Source organism: Pelmatolapia mariae, linkage group LG20 (assembly GCF_036321145.2).
Source record: "Pelmatolapia mariae isolate MD_Pm_ZW linkage group LG20, Pm_UMD_F_2, whole genome shotgun sequence".
NCBI lineage: Eukaryota > Metazoa > Chordata > Actinopteri > Cichliformes > Cichlidae > Pelmatolapia > Pelmatolapia mariae.
In genome coordinates this window covers 35,662,411-35,681,945 of record NC_086244.1, presented here as the reverse complement: position 1 = coordinate 35,681,945, position 19,535 = coordinate 35,662,411, and the positions used below count along the sequence as shown (strand labels likewise).

The 19,535-nt window shown below is 43.4% G+C and overlaps 1 protein-coding gene across 8 annotated transcripts in view; it reads left to right on the top strand.

Annotated features, from left to right (window-relative positions):
- agrn (agrin) overlaps positions 1-19,535 on the top strand; it is a 259,292-nt gene that overhangs the window by 89,823 nt on the left and 149,934 nt on the right. For 7 of the 8 annotated variants that reach the window (XM_063465477.1, XM_063465483.1, XM_063465481.1 and 4 more), the window contains one exon: positions 10,884-10,916. In XM_063465477.1, the coding sequence (XP_063321547.1) occupies positions 10,884-10,916 (33 nt within the window). Of the gene's footprint in view, positions 1-3,953; positions 6,157-10,883; positions 10,917-19,535 lie in introns of those variants that run through there. The other variant, XM_063465482.1, reaches the window with a different exon arrangement.

Here is a 19,535-nt window from a genome sequence, read left to right as displayed (position 1 = left end):
CAAGACAATCGGCCCACCTGCTAGCATCCCTCCGCTGTCGCCCACTGGGTAAGGAAACTGGGCTTCTGTCCATCAGCTCCAGCCGCGCGGCTCGATGCACATGAAGAATTCGACACTGCCCTTTAATGTCCACCTAATAACCTAAGCAACATTTGTGGCTTTGAACACATAGTTTATAGCCGAATTAGATGCATTTATGTGAAGTGCCACTCCAGTGATTTAATGCAGCGCTGAAGGAGCACATAAATACAGTACGTAATGGGAAATGGCTGTCAATAACTCCTGATTGAGCTCTGCGATGCCATTGGCTGAAATAACTCCCCATTACTGCAGATTCTAATTGTCCATAAACACATATGCACCAAAGCATAATGAAACACAAAATGACAAATAATGCAGTAAATTATACTCGAAATGAGACACACACAAATAGTTGAGTGGGCCAGTGGACGCAGCCAATTTAAAAAAAAAATCCCTTATAATTTTTAACAGACTTTCTTTTCATCAACATCATTAACATGCTTATTTACAATGGACAGCAGGAAAGGATGATCTCTGATGCCATTAGTGAGTGCAGCAGCTTCACTTTTGATAGCTCCTGCTTTGAAAAACGGTCAGAATCTCACTCTAATGGGATGTTGATGTATTCATCAACAGAGATGGGGTTTTTTTTTCTTTTTTTTCTACACAGCCTACCAAACAAAACTGTTGCTGATGTGTTTAGTGTTAGAAATTTACACAAAGTTTTCCCCAAACACATCATTTGATGAAAGATTCAGCTGAAGACCTCATACGTATTTCATGATCCGGGATAGTTGTGTGTGAGTGAGCTCTGGAAACTATTTTCACCCGAGTCAGGCAGAGAGCACGGAAAATAAGCCTCTAATGCCATCAAAATAGTTTAAATGACTTTGTTTTTTGCATTCACTTTGGAGTCAATTCATTTCTAACAAAACTGCATTTTCTGGCTCGACTCGGTGCTTAGTCACCTGTACCGCCTTTGACAAATTGCTTTCTGTAAGCCTGTGCAACAGCAGAAGTGTCGGCGATGCAGATTCGATGTTCGGTCCTTTAATTCTTCACATGACGGCTGCGTTTTGTTCTGCTTCAGACCAATCGTGGTATGTCAGTCGCTTCTTTACCTGCTCCTAACAAATTACATACAGTTAGAGTTTATGAGATGCGATCAGAAAGGGAAGAGATGCATAAAAATCTAAATCCTTGCTTGAAGGCGGCACTTCAGGTGAGGAGGGGAGACAAGAGGTGCTGGAGGACACGCACCTAGCATTGTAGCCTGATGCTCTTGGTGGTTTGTCTGGCCCATTTGATTCATTCCCTGAGCTTTGTGATCATCCTTTAGAGAATTGGTTAAACACACTAACACCTCCCACTTCTTCTTTCAAAGCACTTAGCCCATAGTGATAGTTTAACCTAGTGGTACTCAAAGTTTTTCAGGCCAGCTGCACTTCAGAAACCGAAAAAGTTCTTTCCTTACGCCTCTGCTATTATCAATTATTAACCGTTATTAAAAATAAAAAATAAGAGCATCACGAGACGCCATCGTGTCTATTTTTCACCTGGGTTTCCACACTGCATCTGCAGCGGCTCTTCGCCCCACAGTTTGAGAATGTCTGCAGAGGTGCAAAAATATTACCATTTATGCTGTGAGCCTTAACCCCGTGGCTGTGCGGCTTCAGTGTAGCGTGTATGAGAAACAAAGATGATGCAAAAAAGACGAGAAATTTAGCCTTTTTCACTTTGATGCTTGTAAGTAAATCTCAAAAGAAATAGTCTCTTTTCTTGTCTCTCTTCAATTGAGATTTCTTTTTGGCCTTTGTGGGAAAAATTGTCATTCTGAGAGGGCCACAACTATTTTCACTTAGATCAATTACATGAGCACCAACCAGCAAGAAGACCGGGATGCGGGCTGAGCTGCTCAGACCCACGTGCAAAAACTCAGTAAGCACACACACACACACCTTGATGTAAGCGTAACTGTCAATCAGTTATTGAACATGACAAATCTTTCACCCTCTGCATAAAGATAATTCACACACATGTGCATATCCGCACAGATATCAACTTTTACTTCTGCCAGACCATTAAGCAAGAGAGCAGCTCCTTCGGCTCCTTAATGGAAATTGCCATTTCAAAGCCTTCAGAGAGAGATGTTAACCTTGTGCGATACTTGTGGCATTAAAAATGGATCAAAGCAGCTGAGCTTTGATGTCAATGGAAGATTTTATTTGGGTCGTGGCATTAGAGCAAGGCGCTAGGCTGACTTCTTAGTGCCCTCTGCTGGGAGAATTTGGCATTTTACTCATGATCAAAAGTCTTGTGATGTTGTCAGGTTCCCATGCTTGTATTGTAAGAGGTTTTTTTTTTTTTAAGCACTTGCTGCAATTCCCAAGGCTCCTACGATAAAGACAAAGTTATAAATGAAGGTGTAAACCGAGACAAAAGATTGTCAGAAAATTAGAAAGCAGCTGTTGCCTCTTTCTTTTCACTCAGTCCATCAATCAGTTTTTGTAATGCTATATGAGAGCTGATATGGACTCGCTGGGGTATCGTGTCTGGAAATAGACAGAGACATGGTGGGGTGCTTCTAGGTGGGTGGCGTTGCTTGTTGATGATGGATTCAGGAGAGGGTGAGGTTGGAGGGGGGTTGAACTTTTGACCCTCAGCAGGCAATTTTTTAAAAATCCAGCTCCCCTCGTATTAGAGCCTCCCCTCAAAAAGCTCGGCTTAAACCTGAGAAAGAGCAAACTGGCCAAAAATATAAAACCGACTTTGCGGGGGAAGCAAGATCACCAACCCCATGCGCGCGCTGTGTGTGTGTGTGAGTTGTGTAAGTTTGTAGACTAAAAACAGACAGAGGCAGAAAGACAGAAGGAGCTTTTTTACTATATGTATGTGTTAGTTTCTGTCAGACAGAAGAGGGAATTGTGCTGCTCCACATGCACCATCAGTGTGTATGTGCCTGTGCACCCTTGTGTAAAGCGGTGAGGTGGTGGCGGTGGGGTGTGGAGCGAACGGCAAAGATGGAGATGGAGACACAGATAGAGAGAGTGAAAAAAAGCCCCATAAATAATTGATGATAGACACCGCCTTGCATCTGCCGCCTGCTGCTGTTGAGTTACTTCAAAGTAGATATTGATGCAGGGTCTTGCTAAAACACAGGATAACCACCCATCCAGTCTGAACTCATTATAGCATTTAAAAAAAACACACAGTTGTACGTTGCAGTTTAAAAGAGCAAAAATGACCTTCTGTGAAATAGAATAGCCTCAGATCATATTCATTTCTTACTTTCTTTTTAAAGAAACCCTTTCCTTGTTATCATGAAAGTCAGGGGAAAAAAGATCCAAGTGGGAAGCTTAATTAATTGCATATAGTTAGCGTTAAATCGATGTGGAGTTTTTTCCCGGGCTTATATCTGCGCTAGTTGTGCATATTGGTGACAAGTGGGTTAGGCTGTTTGGAGAGTGTTAATACATGATTGACTTTAATGTGTTTAAGTTTTGCTCCCTCCTCCCTCCGCGGGCCTATTTTCTCTCAGTTTGCCTCATTAAATCTTTGTGGAAATTCTCCAGCTCTTGTGGAAGAGACTTTCTTTTGATTACGCTATAAACAAATGGAGGAGTTGGTTGACATCTCCCAAGACTGTGGCCCTCTTTTGTTTTGCTGCTACACTGTTGCTGCCCCCCCACCTCACTCCCCCGCTTTGACAGGACTCGAGTACTACTCCCCGAAGCTTTTATTCTTGCTCATTTTCTTTTCCTTCAACCAACTAGGAGCCCTCCTCCCTTCTTGCCTTTGTTAAAGACAGCCCCTCATCTACTCTCCCCCCCCTCCCCCCCACGTCTATCTCTCCCCCCCTCTCTCTCTCTTTCTCACACCATCTCTCTCGCTCACTTATTATGTGCTCATCCGTTCCGCTGACTGAGGGCTGAGAGAGGCGTGCTCAGGAGGACACTGTTTGGAAAACCAGCGACATGTCGCTGCAGTTTCATCCACAAGAAAAAAAAAAAGGAAAGGTGGACAGAAGTGTCAGGAGCTGCTTTTCCCGTGGCCAACACTCCTCCTCCCTCCCGTGTACTTCTCTCTCGCGCTGTCTGTCTGCTGACTTCTCTCATTGACTCTCTCCTGCGTGCCTCAGTTGGCTGACTGAGTGCACTGACACCGGGACCACTACCTGCTGCCTGGGGATTAAGCACGCTATGAATACCCGGAGCCTAATTTGTTGTTTTGGCTGCCAGTGAATGTTGGATACGCACGCAGGAGAAGCTGGAGCCACAGCCTTCTGGCCAGGACTCTCGGAGCGCCTCTGGACTGAGATATCCCAGTGAAAAAGGGGACTGGATGCTTGGGCAAGCGTATAAAAGAGAGACAGCAAACACGAGAATGAGAGACAATGCTGGACAAGTTATTTTTCTGAAAGGTAAAACTGCAGAAGCCAAATCAGCCTAATTCTTACAAGGGTCAGCGAGAGCCTTATCCTCTCATTATTTGGCTGGAATTTCTTTCACGGGCTTCTGACACAAGGAAATAATGCCCAGCAAATCCCCGCCTCAAGCGCCTCGCTTCATTCCCAACCACACAGAGGTTTTTTCTCCTTTTCTCTCTCTGAGGTTTTTCATTCATAGCGTCGCTGGATTTTCTGTAGCTGCTTAGGAAGCAAACAGCTGTGGACTGACAGGTTGAGCAGGCGATCGCGATCGTTCGCCTCTCTAACTTTTTCCCCTCCTCTCAGCCACTTCTTTTGACCTGCTTTTGGCCCCAGCTCTCCAGAAGGTTTAAAGGTGGGGGCAGCTGCTCTCCCCCCTCCATGCGACTAGATTGGAATAAAAGGGTATTGAACCAGCGAGGAGCGGCAGTCACGCAGGACAAGCGGGGGAGAGAAAACACAGACCATCTCCATATGGTTGAGTGAGAGGCAGCCAGCTGCCTTCTAACCATCCTCCAAATCACGCGGCGGAAGATGCAAGGTGCTCCGGTGATGATGTCAGATTTGGATGGGTTTGGTGTGCGGTGGACCGCACCATAACCAGGCAAACAAGCTGTCCTGTGGATACAAAAAAAAGTTGTGTGAAGTTTGAAGAGCAGTGGAGCTGATCATCGCTGATAAGAGCACTTATGCTCCGATATTCCAGCATGCAACAGCCACAAGGAAACTTAATGAGATCTGCAGCCATCACCTCTTAGGGAAATACTTGTGATGATGTTTTCGGTGAGCGCCAGGCGTCGGCATTCGTTGTAAAAGCGTTTGACAAGAGAAGAAGAAGAAGAGAGGAGCACTCCTCCTTTGCTAATTATCAATCAGGGTCACAGCAAAGAAAAAATTCCTTCTGTGGATTTATTGTCTGTCTGCTCTGGAAGTTTTTCCCCTTTGGATATCTGACAATCCAAAAGCACAGATTCCTGGTTTAGGTTGTACACCCCACAAGCGCACTAAACACACATATTCAGCTACATTAATCACCACCCACTTAAATCCACACACATGTTTGCTCTGTAAGTATAAATCACTCGAGAACACACACAAGCATACTTCCACATTAGAATCCCATTAGTTTGTTTTTTGTTCCAACGGGCACTGGAGAATGGAGGTCGTGTGGACGGGTGGGGGGCTGTAGGAGTCCAACGTCCCCGTCCCTTCAGTCTGTCCTCTTCCCCAAATGGATGTTATTACCTCTAAAAATGTGCTGCTTGGAAACCGCTGAAAGCTTCCTGCTGCAATTCTCTGACAGAAACAGTCACGGGGTCTCTGCCACGGTGCACAGCTGGAACCACAGCTGAAACAGCCACCATCTATTTTGTTGTTGTTGTTTTTTTGTTTTTTTTGCATTAAATTTCAGTTTATCTTCACCACCTGTCACCCCTAACCCACCGCCATCATTTTTTCCAACGGGTCTTTGGGCACCCCTCGCCGAGCTCCTCGTCCCGTCGTCTCCTCTACGCTGGAGGGGCGCGGGTCATTGGAGTGGAGCATGAGCGGGTGCCACTATCCCTCACCGCCGCCGCAGGAGCGGGACCGCAGGTACCAGCACAAAGTGTCGCTGGTGGTGCGCTACTTCATGATCCCCTGCAACATCTGTCTGATCCTGCTGGCCACGTCGACGCTGGGCTTTGCCGTGCTCCTCTTCCTCAATAATTGTACGTTTGTTAATCTGAAGCACACAACTCAACTGTCTGCACTGTACTGCTTTCCACTGTAATGTACGGGTCACTGTTTGGCAGTAGACTTGTTGCCATAAGTGCTTTGCTACAGAATTGAGCTCGGAAGGAATGATTTACTTATTTATTTTTAGTATTATTCCACATACTACCTCATTTTTGCATTAAATGTCCTTGTTGAAATGCCCCCTTCAAAATTACCTTTAACTCTCATGACAGCCTTATCTGCACTTGAAGTAGGGACATCAAGACAGCTAAAGTCACAGCCCCCCCGCCGACCCCCCTTTGCTTGATTCGGTATCTGCCGGCTTCTAAGACTGCTCCTATCTCCCCTCCAAAGCCTTGGCATTTACTTTGAACTGCGCAGTGAAGTATTAAATGGCGATTAAATGTCTTTGGTGGATTTTTTTTTTAAAGTATCTTTTGGCCCAGAAAACTCTGACCGCCGTCATCTCCTCACAATGTAAAATTCTCTTCTCTTAATCCACTGAAATAAAAGCAACTCATTAAAAGCCCAAAGCATACAATTTGTAGGGCATTAGTAAGTGGTGGCAGTTTTGATGGTGGGCATTGTGTGAAAAGCGAGTTAACTGTGGGTTTCCAATAATAGTGCCATGCGGTAATGAGTTTATCTACAAAAAATCACCTTGTTTTCCTCCTCTCGATACAATAATTTGAAGAATAGGAACAGATTGCCAGATTTCTCGTCCCCTCCTCTCTCAGGGTTTCGTCTCAGATAAAAGACCTCACAAGAATCAGAGCATCTGATGCCACTTGACACTTTTTGATGCTCAATTCTCGAGACACATTTCAAATATTGCCTAGAAAATATTGACCCGATGCTCAGCCCAGCCCATGACAGATAGGGGCTGATTATCAGATCCAATAGTAGCAGGCGCCTGCAGTTACCTTCGCGACATGACCGAAATAGACGTTCACCTGCCACCTTTTTTTTTTTTTTTGCACCACCGGTAACACACGGGCAGGTTTTCCCCGCTTCAGTTTGTTAACGCAGACTTATTCATTCTGCTCGCTCTCTCAGAGACTTGCACATTTCTATTTGCGAGTGCCCCGCCTGCTTAAACCGTGCTAAAGGTGAAATTTATTCAACTTTACAAAGTGGGCCAATATTTATGCATGACTTGCTCCTCATAATCACCTGCAAATTATAATAAGTAAGCAAACGCGTTCAAGAAGTGCAACTGTAATAGTAATTTTAATACCGCCAAATGCGATTTAAAGTGGTATTTGAGAAACATTTTGAGGAGAAAGGCTTTTTTAATTCTCTCTGGCCTACGGTTGTGATTCCACCTGTTTCTGCTGGATTTCTCTTCTCTCTGTTATCAGGCTGGCGAATGTTCTCACATATACAAAGCAAAGACCTCGGTCGAGGATGCTCCTCCTCGCATTTGTCAAAGATTGTCTTTCTGTCATCTTTGCCGCTCGGTCCTCCTCTAACTCACGGGTGTCAGTTACCGGGATGGGGATAGTTCATTTCTAACCTCGTCGTGTTCCCAAATCAATTTAAGCCAGACAGATTCTATTAGATTTAATACAAACTCAGTTAAAGCAAGCCAATCTTCACCTCTCAGATGACCGAGTGAAAAGAAATGTGCACTGGAGAAATTGATGAGCTGAAAGAGTCTCTATTATGCTGCCGAGAGCCCTCGCCATGTGGCCACAAGGACAGCTGGATGGGATTGTGATAGTGCTGGTAGTAGTGACGTGTGTGTGTATGTGTGTATGTGATTGGAGGAAGGGTGTTAGAGGAGTCATGTAACCTCAGATTCGCAATTTCTGTTGTCGCCATATGGGGTGAAGCATGTTCGCACATACGCACACAATTTGTAGCCCTCGCCCCTCCCAAATGCTTCCCCCCCCCCCCCCCGCCAACGCGGACACACACTCACTTCATCATTCGGTATGACTATACATCAGCCAAAGCAAAGGGGAAGGTGACACACATGCAAAGATGTAGACACACACCTCTTCTGCACATTGCTAAATGTCACAGTCAGACACATATTGATTTGCTGAAGATATAGGGTGAATGATGGCCGTGTTGTGACATTCACACAGGCACGGGAACTCACGCAGGCTTTGCGAGAGCGAAGGGAGATGAAGATGGCTGATATGTTTATGGAGAGACCTTATCTTGTGCTTTCGCTATGGAAATGTGAAGAAATCGTTTAGCTTTCCCCCAGCATCACGGCTGGCTTTGTGCTACACCTTCTCTGTCGTGCTTTCTCTTATTCTCCGTGTGCGGTAATGCGCTTTTATTGGTGTGTGTTTGTTTCTTCTCGTTTAGACGTGCATACAAATGCAAGACAGGAAGCAGAGTCTGCGTCTGTGCACCTGTACGGCTCTTAGCACAACTTCTTCTTCTGTATCATCCTCGTGCCAATTTCTGCTCCCCCCGTTTCATGTGTTTTCTTGAAATCCCCTCAGATAGAAATCAGCTACTGTCATGACTGACTAGGAAACAGCTTCACCAGACACTTCATTATTCACCTCTAGCACCAACCTCGCCTCTCCTCTTCCCTCTCCTCATTTTTTCTCTCGCTCGCTCGCTGGCACACACACACACACACACACACACACACACACACACACTTTCACATTCTCCCCTGAAGCCCCGGCTGTTGACAAGCAATTTTAAGTGAGCCTAAATTTAAAACTCAGCTGTGTCTCGGGATGCCGACGTGGATCGCAGAAGTCCTGAGAAAAGGCTTCGGCGCATCGGTTGACGTGGGCCCCGGAAAAATGTGTTAGCAGGGTAATTGATGTGATGTGTTTTATCTTCCTCATTATCCTTCACAGTGCAGAGGCATTGGAGACATGGCTGGGTGGTTGCACAGCCGTGTGTGTTGCTGTGTTTGTTCAGCGCAGGCAGCTCTGACAACTCACTGGGGCTTTGCTTAGTGAGTCAGACAGTTGAGTTGACTGCTGGAGTGCAGATGGTGGTTCAATTGGGTCGTGCTTGGACCGCCAGTACTTGGCCAGTCTTTGACCAGTGTATCATAATGCTCTTCGAGGAAAACACGAAGTTTTTCAAGGCAAAGATCGGTAGTAATGGTGGTAATGACCTGTAGTGTTTCTGGTGCGCACACTTTACTCGGGCTCTCCGCTTAGCTAAATACATGTTTTGTTGACACTTTCTGGTTATTTTTTACTTTTATCCTTTCATAAGTCTGAAAATAAGACGCCATTCGTGGTGAATTTACTAATGAACAATCTCCCTCTATCATATTTTGGAAGTTGAGTTGCTGCAGACTAACTAGCTCCACTCCTTCCTGTCTGGCCATCCACGATGTCTCTAGTTTAGTGGTTGTAGTGATGAAATCTGGGCACACACCACCTAGAACCTGCGGCAGGCGGAGAACAGAACAGCTGCTGTCCAAGACGGTGGATTTGAATGTGCTCCACAGGATGAGGGTCTCAATGAATAGGCAGCTGATTGTGCTACTTTACTTATTATTATTAGATTTAATAATTGTTTTAAGAAAGAGCATGTCTGCCTCCTTCTGTACACGTGTGCACGCGTAGCTCAGGACTGATCCTGTGTTATTTTTAATTGACATAGTATAACTCTGCCAGACGTGTGTTTACTTCACTTGTACCATATGTGTGTGCTGCCTGTATACTTGATTGTCCTCCGTTCACCACTTAAATGATCAGATGTTTAATCAGTTAGTCAATCCACAGAAAATTAATCTACCCCAGCATGAATAGGCCATTGTTTTGCAAGCAAACTTTTTTTTTTCCTGGTTATAGCCTCTAAAATCAGGAAATTGGCTGTTTAACATTGGAAATTACACATTTTGGGCTTGCAGACTGAACATCTCCTAAGGCTTTGGGAAATTGCTTTTTTCACTCCTTTTTTATTTTGGTTCCTAAACAAATTGATCATGTAATTGAAAAATAATCATGAGATTAAGCAACAATATAATAACAATTGTAAGTTTTAGCCGTGTTTCAGTTTTTAACAATAGCCCCTGTTTTTCCTGTCAAGTAATGTGGAACCAACCTCCATCAATCTTCATTATATATAAGGGTTTGTAATCAGTGCAAACGGCCTGGTCAAGTTTACACTCATTTGCAAAGGAATCAGGTTACCTGAGGGTTTTTTCCCCCCTGTGAGTGATTTTCCACACTCAGTCATTTGACACCGCAGGTCTTGTTTTATGGTTCCCATGAAACGATGAGCCTTATGTCATGGTCTGCTGGGTTTTGACCAGGACAACGGTATGATGTCATTTGATGAATTAAGGGAAAACATTCTGATTTATTATGCATATAGCTGCATGAGGGCTGGTGGGGGTCCGAGGTATACTATGACATCAGTATTGTGTAACTTCACATCTTGTCTCATACTTTTGAATCTGAAACAATAACAGATGTCTGTCTTCTCAATTCTCATGTGCTCTAATATCAAAAGTCATGGAGCGGGGTTTGGGATCAGATAGACCATAGATGTAATGAATGACAATGATGATAGCGCTATCACTGAAATGTACTTGTGTCGATTAGCTCAGCTGGATTCCTGTAGGACCCAGTCATTGCATTAGAATGTGTTAGATGAAAACGCCAAGCCCTGTCTCTTCTTTTTTTTGTAGCAACTCAATTACTTGGCCTTTACTCCTGGGAAGTCGCTGAATCTCCCCAAAACTAAAAACCTATTTCTCTTTCTCTTTTATCTTTTTCAGACAACCCACTTCACTTCGCACCGACTGTTGATGGTAAGTCCTCAGTGGTTTCTCGCCGCTCGCCTTCATTGACCGCTGGGTTTCTGGGGGGTGTCTGCGAATAATGACCGCAGACAGCAGATCCCTGCCTTTGAAGTGGGCAGCCGTCTGTGCCGCTTTGCCAGTTTTGGCTGCCCCGCTTTTTGTCTCTGCACTGTTGGTATGGCAGGCACGTGGCCAGGCCTGCTCTGTGCTTTGATGTAAGGAGGATCTTTTGATGACTTGATTTGATCTGCTCTGCATGGCCACTTGGGCTGACGTTCAATACCTGTTACCAAAGCGCCATTCACATCTTTCTGATAAGGTCTAATAGGATGTACCCCTCCCTTTGCCGTGAGTAACGGAAGCTCTGTGCCGCACCATTTCCTCACCTTGTTATCCATATGTTCTCATCCAGCACATCTCTGGAATGAGTACAATATTTTTCAGTTGTTCCTAGTGCAGTAACATGAGCCATTAATTAAAAAAAGCAACAATTTAGTTCCAAAACAGTAGATCTCGGCACGCTTTAATTGGAGAAAAACAGCTGGTTTTCAAGCTTCTATCATGAATATTTATCAGAGGCAGCACAGTGAGATAGTGTTTGATAGACTTTGATGTTTTTTGGGGGGGGTTTTGCTACACTGACAGATAGCCAGGGATGGACTCCTACTAGTTCTGAAGGTGTTGTATCATCCCGCTTGTGTGCAGGCTACAAAGCCGGAGGTTTTGAAGAGAGAAAACACGAAGAGAAAATGTTTCTAATGATCCCAAGGCTGGCTGATGCCGGGGACAAAAGGCCACAGTATGGGTTTGCTGAATCTGTTTCTGATAATTGCTCAATCACTCGCCCCATAGGCCGGCTTGTTTGGAAAAGCAGTTTGTGAAAGATGTCAGCTTAAAAAAAAAATGCGTCAAATAAGAGGTGGTTTGTGATGAATGTAGTTGTGAACAGCCTATTGTAGGGACAATAGGGTGCTCACTGTCAGTCCAAAATGGTTTCAACAAATAATTGTGCTTGATTGAAGCATTTCTCAACTCTGCCTCACCTCAGCACCTGAGGAGTACATGCGCTGTATAGTTTTCTTTCTTTTTTATTCATCTTTTGTGCATCATCACAAAACACTGGAGATTCAATTGCAGTCGGCACAGCTTACAGCAGCTATTTGTTTTTGTTTTAATGACAGATGAAATTGACTTGACAAATGATTATATCTTACAGAGAGGACTCTATTTGTCTGCTTTTCAAGCAAATATTGCCATAAAATTTGGCTCTCCGCTGGGAAAATGAGAAATAGTATGCAGGCACCGAAACAGCCCATTTCTGTCCTCCATTGAATTTTCCCGTACAAAAGAAATAACGCCCTCCTTATCGATCGGGCCACTCATTTCCCATGTATTAAAGTTTTTGCTGTCTGAAGGGCACAGTTTGTTTCTGCACTAGTCAACCGTTTAAAAGCTGCTGCTAGCCCTTAATTACATTTCCAATAGTTCTGTAGGCTTTCCATCAGCAGCCTATGCTGTTTTAATATGCCAAGCAAAACAAAAAGCAAAGTCTCCAATCAGCAGAGTAAGCCTGCCCTGTGGGACCCAGTTTCTCTGGGTCATTTAACGCTGAAGAGATTAGCGAGACAATTAGAGTTGGCCCAAATACAGCAGTAGGCCACTTTTTGGAGACGTATGGTTTTAGTAGCAGTGGAGGGGTGATTTAGAAGATGCTGCAAACCAGCAGAGGGCTAATATAGCTCTGCCAAAGGAACAAAGCTTGTTCTACTGAACTTGTCCTCGATGCCAAGGACGCTCACTCCGCCGCTCTCTCCAGTACTTAATTACAGGAAATCACAGAAAAGATACCAAGGAGCCTGCATTTTTAAACAGCCTAGTTTGTCTCTGAAAAGCCGTTTATGAGACGACCTTATTAGCGAGAGGAGATTCTGCAGAAAGTAAAGGAATTTGTTCTGCAAATTAGAGCGAGAGAATCTTGGGAGCTTACTGGGGGGAAAAAAATGCGAGTTCGGCACAACATAAGCAAAGCTCTTACGTGATATTTATGGCGTGCGCCACCCGCAAATAGCTGATGAGTCCTCCCCAAAGAATGGCCTATAATCACCAGTCAAAAAAAGTGACAAAAGTCACAAAGCAGCCTTTAATTAGGCTCTTTCTTTGAAAACTCAAAGCAGCAGTTGCTCGGCTCTGGCCATACTCATTATTGCCTGTCGTCTCCTGATAATAAGACAGTTGTTGCGTGTTTGGCCAAAGCTAAAAAGCTCATAGAATTTGCAGCTTGAGGGATTAATACTGGACTTTGGAAATTGGGATTGAATGAGAGAAATTCTTGACGAATGAGGCTCTTGCCCCCCAGCTGTTAGTAACCACATGCAGAGAAAACACAGAAAATGCTCATCTGCTTGTTAAGGACATGCAAAGGAGACACTGGTAATATTATATGTTCTCTGTTAAGACTTATGAAGGTTTTTTTTAAGTTATGCCACTTGAACAAAATAGACTGTGTGTCAGAATGAAAAAAAAATGGAAGTGTTTCCCTGGAGATGTACCCTTCGTTTCCTCCTATTATAAGCTTAGGTAGCTGAACAAGGACGAAACAAGATTCAAAATAGGCCAGACCATCACTATAAAGGAGGTGTAATGGGAGAGGCGAGCCGCAGACAGTTCAGAGGTCTCCTGTGACTGCAGCCGTGTTCAGCACCGCCTGCCTGGAAAGAGCCCATTCGCTGTGAATCTTCCACTTCACATTTGTCACTGACAGCTCTCTCCAGAGAATGCTCCTCACTGACAGTCAAAATAAACTCCTGGGCTGAAACGTGATTTGATCTAAGACGGTGGGACGCTTGTTAAAAAAAAAAGTGCCGGCGGGCTCACTTAGACTTTGAGAACACTACCCAGAACTGACACAACTGCTTTTCAGCTCTGCGAGAACAGTACAGTAACCAAGGGCTCCACACCCATTACCCCCTCAGACACACACACACACACACACACACGACCCTCCTGTAATTTATTCTGGGAGCCTTTCCCTGTGTTCTTGACAGTAAGCCTGACTCAGAGAGAGGCAGAATTAATTATGACTCCTCGGCCTATCTTAATTAAATCTTTTCACATCACAGATTTTACACAACAGAGGCAAAGTATCTACCTCATCTTTTAGCCAGGGCGGGGCTGCCGGCTGAGAAAGTCTCACATCAAGATATCAAAGGTACACTGTAAAGTTGCCTCTCTAGGATTATAATTTAACAGAAGAGTTGTCATGTCCGGCTTTTAACAGGGCGCAGCTTGTTAGCTCGCTGTTGTTGAGGCTGCTGGGGAAAGCAAGCAGCCTTGACTTTATCTGCGGAAAGTTTGTTGCCCTTTAAAAGTACACAGACATCTCAAACTGCACAGCTGAACTCTGTAGCCTCGCTTCGGCCCACCCTGACCCATCATGTCAGTAGGACTCAATAGATGCTTATGTGAGCAACGAGCAAGCAGAATATATTTTTTGATAAACACAGGTGAAAGACATTAGAATTAGCCGAATATCCTAAAACCCCCACATCTAACCATTCATCATTGACAGCCTTCCCACACAGACCCGCCTCGACTCACCTCGGCTTCCCAGTATCGATCGACCAAGATGGGCTAGAAGCAGCCGTCCAAAGAGAGAAAAACAAAAATATTAGCCAGAGAGGCGAGAGATGAGTGGGCTGAAGCGGTAAAGCGCGGCGCTATTTTCTTTTGATTTCCTATGACACAGAGTAATTGTTGACACAGTTAGTGATGCTGGCATTCTTTGATATGTCCCCCAGCTGTTGGAGCAAACCTCACCGATTGTTGATGCAGGTTAGTCAGGGACCTTGGACCTTGTGAGGATCAGCAGTTCTTTGATGTGGATGTACATCACACTGAGCTATCTTTGGCTGTGATCTGAAAGCTTGTCAGCAAGCATCCCTGAAAGTCATGTCTGATTTAGAGGTTTCGATCTCTGATGGCTGCTCTGATTGTTGGAAAATAAATAGTAAAGGAAAGCATTAAATAAAAAAGTATTCATGCCATATGTTCATCCAGTGTTTTGTTTTTTCTTTTTTTAAATGCACTCTTTGGCACATGTAGCAATACAACTTAACACAGTTGTGGCAGCTTTCTTTGTTTTGCTCCAGAAGTCACGCGTTAAAATTCATCCAAACTATGCAGGCTTGAATTTGCTTATTATTTTCCCCATTCTTTACGATGAAGTAGGAGATTTAAAAATCAGGCAGTAAAAGAGCAAACAAAACACATTTCTATTCTGCTCAGTCTCCAAAATGAAATCGAAGGAGTGACATTAGCAGGATAAACAAAACCCCATTGACTGTAAGAATCCATTGCAGCTAATTAATAGTTTCAAGCAGCTTATCGAAGCCCTTATCACTCAGCGTGGCAGTGCAGAGGGATGCTGAAAGCCCACCCTTCCTCAGCTCCATGTCATATTTTGAAAGTAATTAGCATGCAGAATTGGCTAATGTCACTTTAAATGAGCTCTCCGTGTTGGTCGCATGTTGACGGCAAACGTGGCTATTCAGCGGCAGTGAAAGGCCGCGCTGCTCGCTCGGTCTCATTAACACAGCAGCAAGTTATTTTAAATCGGGACGCAGTCAACGCTCCACTTTAAGCTGTGATGGGCAGGCGCTAATTTAATTGTTGGGTGGCAGTGTCAGAAAATAACCACATTGGTAAGTGTAACCAATGCGACGAATTTCATTGTCAGGTTGTTAATTAGAGGAAAATAAGTGGCCCGGCACGTCGATGTGTTCTGGAGCAATATTGCGCAGTGATATCCTGCTATTAGCGGAGTCCTGCATCGCAATCAGCGTTTCCCTTATTAAGAAGTGCAAGTTAAAGGAGGCTTTTTGCTCAGGAGCTGACAATATCTGCACCATTTGCACAGATACTGTATGTCTTAGTTTCCTGCAGAAGCTGTTTGCTGTGAGAGCCAGACATCTGCAGTTCACTGCTCGCTTTCTCTCTCTCTTGTTCTGTCAGACACACACACGCACACACAAACACACACACACTCTTACTCTCTCCTGAACATTTCACCCTGTGCTTCTTGTTTTTCTTCACTCAGCCAGAAACATTGTTTACAGATTGCAGTTGAACTTCAGGATGTGTGCATGAACACACATGCACTCCATACACTCACACACACACACACACACACACATTACAGAACCCCTAAGATCTGATTTTACACTTTGTATCAGCTTTTATCTGAGTGTCTGTGTATGTGCCATGGGAATGCCAGCGTGTGTGCGCTCTTCCTGTGTCTTGAGTTTGCATTTTGAGTTTGTTGTGCGTCTGTTCCTTGGGGGCTCGTACACAGGGAGGGCTGGAAACTATCCATTGTGAACATCCCACCCTCCGTGTGACCCTGAAACACAAACGCATGATGACAAACACTAGCTCACACCTACACATGGTTTTAAAATGTGGTGAACTGAACAACAATCTCATATTGTTAGTAAAAGTGTTGGTAGTTTGTTTACCTTCTGTGTAAGTAGATTTATTGAAAGGTCACACAAACAGCGGGTTGCTCTTTGTCTACATTTGTTGTCATCACTGCTTTTCATTTGACGTCCTGACCTGGAACCCTTGACATCAACCAGATTGCGTGTGCATGTGTGTTGAATGCATGTGTTCTGCTCTACTGGATACAATTACAACACATTGACGCATGGGCCAGCAACATGTCACTGACACCATTTTACGCACTGCAATTTTTTTTTCACAGTACACAGCCAAACACGCACACAGAAGTGGGAATTTCATCTAGATGTGTTTGTGTTTGTGTGTGTTGGAGGCTCTGTACAGCATGTTGATCGCTGCCCTCTCAGTGAGCTTTAATAAGATTTATGATAGCAGGGAGTGCGACAGAGGGAAGAAGATATTGAGACAGAGAGAGAAACAAAGAGAAAAAGACTAAATCACTTGAATCATTTGAATGCTACTGTTCAGTTCTTTCTCATTGTGTGGAGAAAATCATGGATACACACACACACACACACACACACAAATGCTGTAGCAGGGGAGTAAATGAAGGCGACATATTATACTGCATGTTATATTCTGACTTTGCAGCCAGAGGCAGGGCAGTGGGTAAAAAAAATAGAAGAGAATAAAACATTTCAGTGTTTACCCTCTTGTTAAAGTTTAAAATAGCATTTATATGCATTTATAGAGGATTTATGCATCTCATATGTATTTATACATGTATGCTTTGGGAATCCTGAATTGGGATGGCTGGATTTGCCCTACGCTGGTCACATAGAGCCTAAACCATCTTGTACGAGGCAAGAATAATAACAAAACTGACTGACTTTTGAGGGGTATTTACTTTTGTATGGTTGCATGAATCAGACATAAAAGTCTTTGCATACAACTTTCATTTACTGGACGTTATTTTGCACATGAGCCACGTTTTTGAATGAAAAACATTTTTCCCTAATGAACTGCTTACTCAGAACTTTGCAGCATTGCTCAGGGCTGAACACAAATCTCCACGTAAATGACATTGATGGATGATACCGCATATTAAATGCGTAATATAAATTAAATTTGTTGCATCGACATCTTAAGATAGCATTGTGATGGATTTCAGATTTAATGGTATGTCTCTTGCACAAAAAACAGCCAATGATAAGTTGTAGATGATTCTACAACTTGAAAGTTGAAAAATCAACGATATTAGCAACAATGCTTTCAGATTTTTAGATATCAAATAGCTTCTGTGCTTTATAGGCAGCACAGTTCAGCAGTCATTTTTAAGTCACAATGAATCTAGTGAGGAATTTTACTGCCATGCTTGGAGTTTCATACGATCAACAGAGTCATAAACCTGAGCATGAAGATTAAACACACGGGTATGGAAACGTGGCTAAGTGTCAATATATATGTTGGGTCAGCTCATGTTAAAGGCAAATTCATTTCCTCCAGACCCGGCTTTGTTTGTATTTTTGAAAATTTATTTTCTATACATTAAAATAATTACATTACCTCACCCTGTTTCTTAGCCATACACCTATGTGTCAGCACAAAGAAGCACAAATAAAGTGTGCTTTGTGTTCTGACAACTTCACATTCGCCCACTGGTGCATTTCCATAACCAGAGAGAGAAAGAAAGAAAAAAGAAATAGAACAAAGAATTGTGGATAATTTGAACACTTTCGCTGTTGTGTTTAGTCTTCGAACGAAAGAAAGATTGAAGTTATTCTGTGTTTGCTGATTATAGTGAATGAGCATGTAAGCCTCGAAATGTGTAATTTGTTTATTTGAATAGGTTTTATGTTGGGCGAACAGTCATATTTCTGCACTCACGCGCTGTGACGAGCACAGAAAAACAGAAATTTCTTTGAAAAATGTCAGAGGTTTCCAATAATAACCAACAGGCGTGCTGGTGTGTGTCTGTATGTCTGCACTCATTCAGTTTTGCTTGTTTATCCACTAGAGTTTCATGCACCCTAGTGCTCTCTGTAACTCCATAATTAGGGGTTGGTGTCACTAAAGGCAAACACTGTCTGTGTATGTGTGTTTGCGACCGTGTGTGCTGTGTGTGCTATTTGAGCTTGAGGACATTGCTTCATTTGCAGTAAATGGATGGTTGCCCCGACTCCATTTAAGGTCAGAATTAAGTGTTGTGCAGAAGAAGAAAAAAAGAAGATCTTAAACATATATTGAGACTCAAAAAACTTTTTCCCTATTAAACTCTGAAGCGGGTGGTAAGCTAGGTCTTTTTAAAGAGGGGATTTAACTAATTTTTCTCATTGGCTGATAGTTGTACTCTAAGACTGTATAGAAAAAATGTATATAGACTCACAAGTGACCATATTTGGATGAGAGGGTGCAGTTATTAGCTGATGCTAGCAAGTTTAGTCACACAGATTAATGTCAGATTAAACATCATTAATCATCACGCAGATTGAGACAAGGCTGCTGTAAATATGAGAAAAGATTTTGGTATAGTGCTACATACTGTTTTGCAACCATTTTAATGCTAATGACTGATAGCAACTTCTAGCTACCACTGGCCAATCGGTGGTGGAATACACACTTTTATCATTGAACGAGTGCTTGCTGTGGGCATGGGGTCACTGAATGGTTTCTAGGCCTGCATGAATAAGGCTTTAGCAATCAATTTAACAGTGACTTGCAGAACCCTCAAGCAACCATTATCTATCTTATCTGTCTGTCTGTCTGTCTGTCTGTCTGTGATTTCAAGAGTATATTGCAGTTCATAGCATTTAAAGAAATACTGAAAGGGTTTATTACTCGTGCGCACAGGATTCAGCATTATTGTAGCATTATTATTGCAGATGTGATTCTCATCCTAGCACCACATCTTTTTGGCAGTCCAACAATAAATCTCTGGAGTTCTTTAAATATTTTTAAAAAAGGTAAAAGTCAATATTCCATGAAATGCATTTTTATGTGAATTTGTCGCACCTGCAGTATGAAAAATTGTGTGTCCATCGCTCCAGTAGCAATACAGTTGTTTTTAATTTTGTTGACAAACGACACAACTGCAAGCACAGGCACGAGCGCACCTCAAAGTGAAAGTGTGTTATACGTTTGCGTCTTGCTTGATATATGGTTCAGCGCATCGTG